This window comes from Bison bison, unplaced genomic scaffold (assembly GCF_000754665.1).
Source record: "Bison bison bison isolate TAMUID 2011002044 unplaced genomic scaffold, Bison_UMD1.0 scf7180017864508, whole genome shotgun sequence".
In the NCBI taxonomy this organism is placed as follows: Eukaryota; Metazoa; Chordata; class Mammalia; order Artiodactyla; family Bovidae; genus Bison; species Bison bison.
The window spans coordinates 2581452-2583980 of NW_011495064.1; the positions used below are offsets into that span (position 1 = coordinate 2581452).

Genomic DNA, 2529 nt, shown 5'->3' on the forward strand with positions numbered 1-2529 from the left:
ACCCCATAGACGGCAGCCCACCAGGCTCCCCCGTCCCTGGGATTCTCCAGGCAAGAACACTGGAGTGGGTTGCCATTTCCTTCTCCAATGCATGAAAGTGAAAAGTGAAAGGGAAGTCGCTCAGTCGTGTCTGACTCTTAGCCACCCCATGGACTGCAGCCTACCAGGCTCCTCCATCCATGGGATTTTCCGGGCAAGTGTACTGGAGTGGGCCTTCTCCGGTAATAAAGCTTTATTAAAGTATAAAAGAGATAGAGAACGCTTCTGACATAGACATCAGAAGGGGGCAGAAAGAGTGCCCCCCTGCTAGCCTTTAAGTGGTATGTTATATACCTATCAGCAGAAAGAAATTAGAGAAAGGAGATGTCTCAAAACTCAGAGACTGGCACCAGGCCCCTCACCCACAACATGCATTTTGAGATAACATTGGCCCAAGGTGAGTTGTCCCAGGCCGTAAAATGATTGACATGACTCTTGAAGAAAGGCAGGTTTCCAAGCAAAAACAGTCTCATTAACATAGCTTAAGAGAACATTTGCATGAGTAAAACATTCTGGTTTGTCAAGTTGGTTCTGAGTCTTAGGCAGAACCGACTTGAAGACAGAGTCTAGGGTAAATACATAGCTCATTAACATAGCTCATTAACATAGCTTAAGACAAACATTTCCAGGAGAAACACGCAATGCTTAGCTCCAGGTTTGAGAAAAGTTAAGTTCAGGTGGAGCCTGGTGTCTTCATGGCAGCAGAGAATTTTAAGAGAAACCTCTTTTTAAATTTGTATAGAGAAGGGGGAAAAAATCTAACACTTGTTTGTTTCCTCCTGCCGCTTACTGCTGCTGCACCAGGCTCCCCCATCCCTGGGATTCTCCAGGCAAGAACACTGGAGTGGGTGGCCATTTCCTTCTCCAATGCATGAAAGTGAAAAGTGAAAGTGAAGTCATTCAATCGTGTCCGACTCTTAGCGACCCCATGGACTGCAGCCTACCAGGCTCCTCGGTCCATGGGATTTTCCAGGCAAGAGTACTGGAGTGGGGTGCCATTGCTTTCAACTGTCTGACACTTACAGCTTATTTCCTCCATTTGGAGACCCCTGGCCTTCCTGCCTATTACCCTCTCACTATCATGGTTCTCCCTGCTGATGAAAAAACTGGGTGGTCAGCTTTCCTGTAGACCAGGGGTCCCCCACCTCTGGGGTCTAATGTCTGATGATCTGAGGTGGAGCTGATGTAATAATAATAGAGATAAATTGCACAGTTAATATAATGTACTTGAATTATCTTGAAACCAACCCCACCCACAGTCCATGAAAAGAAATTGTCTTTCACAAAACCGGTCCCTGGTGCCGAAAAGGCTGGGGACCGCTGCTGTAGAAGGGCCCACATTTTGATTTGTTTGCTTCTTCCTGATGTGATTTGCTCCTCTGGTCCCTGAATTTTCTGTAAGCCAGAAGTTCGCATCTAAAGGCTAAACTGAAATGGGTTAAACCTTTCTGGCAAGGATGCTTCGTAAGCGTCTCCAAGTCACGTCACACATGGTGACTGGGGGTCCTTCTTTCACTGTGACAACCTTACCCCATCACTCTTTTCTCCATTGTCCTCTTTCATCTTCTGATGAATATTCTTTAGGGGTTGCAAAATGCCAATTTGCCTTACGACATTCCTTCCAGAATACTGTGGTACTCTTATGATGTTAAAGGACACTGCTGAGAGTTTAGCACAAAGGTTCAAAGATGGATGGAATCTAGAGTCAGATTAGCCCGACTCTGCCATGTGTCAGCTAAGCCTCGGGTTTCTCATCTTTAAAGTGGGCATGTTAATAGTAGCTGCCTTATGAAATCAGCTGTGAAGATTTAATGACACAAGTATATACAGTTAGGAAAACACCCAGCAAACAGCAGGCCTTCATAGCACTAACAGCTGGGGAGCACAGGCTTGGTGGTAATGTGGCCTGGTTTCAAATCCTGGCTCAGCCTGTCGTCATTGACTTTAACCTTGGACTTCTATTTCCTCAAAATAGCATTAACGATAAATAGAACCGACCTCATAGTTCACAAGGTTAAATGAGATAAACGAGGAAAAGATTTAGCCTACACTTTGACCGGGAAGAAGCACTCAATAAATCTTGGTTCATACTGGTATTGCCATTTATTTAATCCACTACTGCTCACGACATAGAAATTTCACTCGAAACACTGCGAAAGGAAAAAGCAGGAGTTTCGGGAGCAGGCTTGTCTCTTTGGCCCCCTCTGCCCAGCGGCTGAGTCAGAGGAGAAGGCGTTACCTGCTTGCGTGCCCGTGTGACAGTGGCCATGGCCTCTGCTGCATCTTTCCAGGACAGCCTGTATCACGGGACCACGGGCATCCTGTACATGAGCGCCGCCGTGTTACAAGTGCACGCCACCATCGTGTCGGAGACCCGGGACCTGAAAAACTACTATATAAATACTGCGGCCTCGGTGAGTGCGGGGAAAGATCACGGCAGGCGCCGACCGGGGGGGAAGCCAGGGGCTCGGCCTCGGTGAGTGCGGGGAA

The 2529-nt window shown here is 47.3% G+C and overlaps 1 protein-coding gene across 2 annotated transcripts in view; it reads left to right on the forward strand.

Moving 5' to 3' along the window:
- Positions 1-2529, forward strand: part of MALL (mal, T-cell differentiation protein-like) — a 34672-nt gene that overhangs the window by 28039 nt on the left and 4104 nt on the right. For both annotated transcript variants that reach the window (XM_010829565.1, XM_010829564.1), the window contains one exon: positions 2331-2453. In XM_010829565.1, the coding sequence (XP_010827867.1) occupies positions 2331-2453 (123 nt within the window). The remainder of the gene's footprint in view (positions 1-2330; positions 2454-2529) is intronic.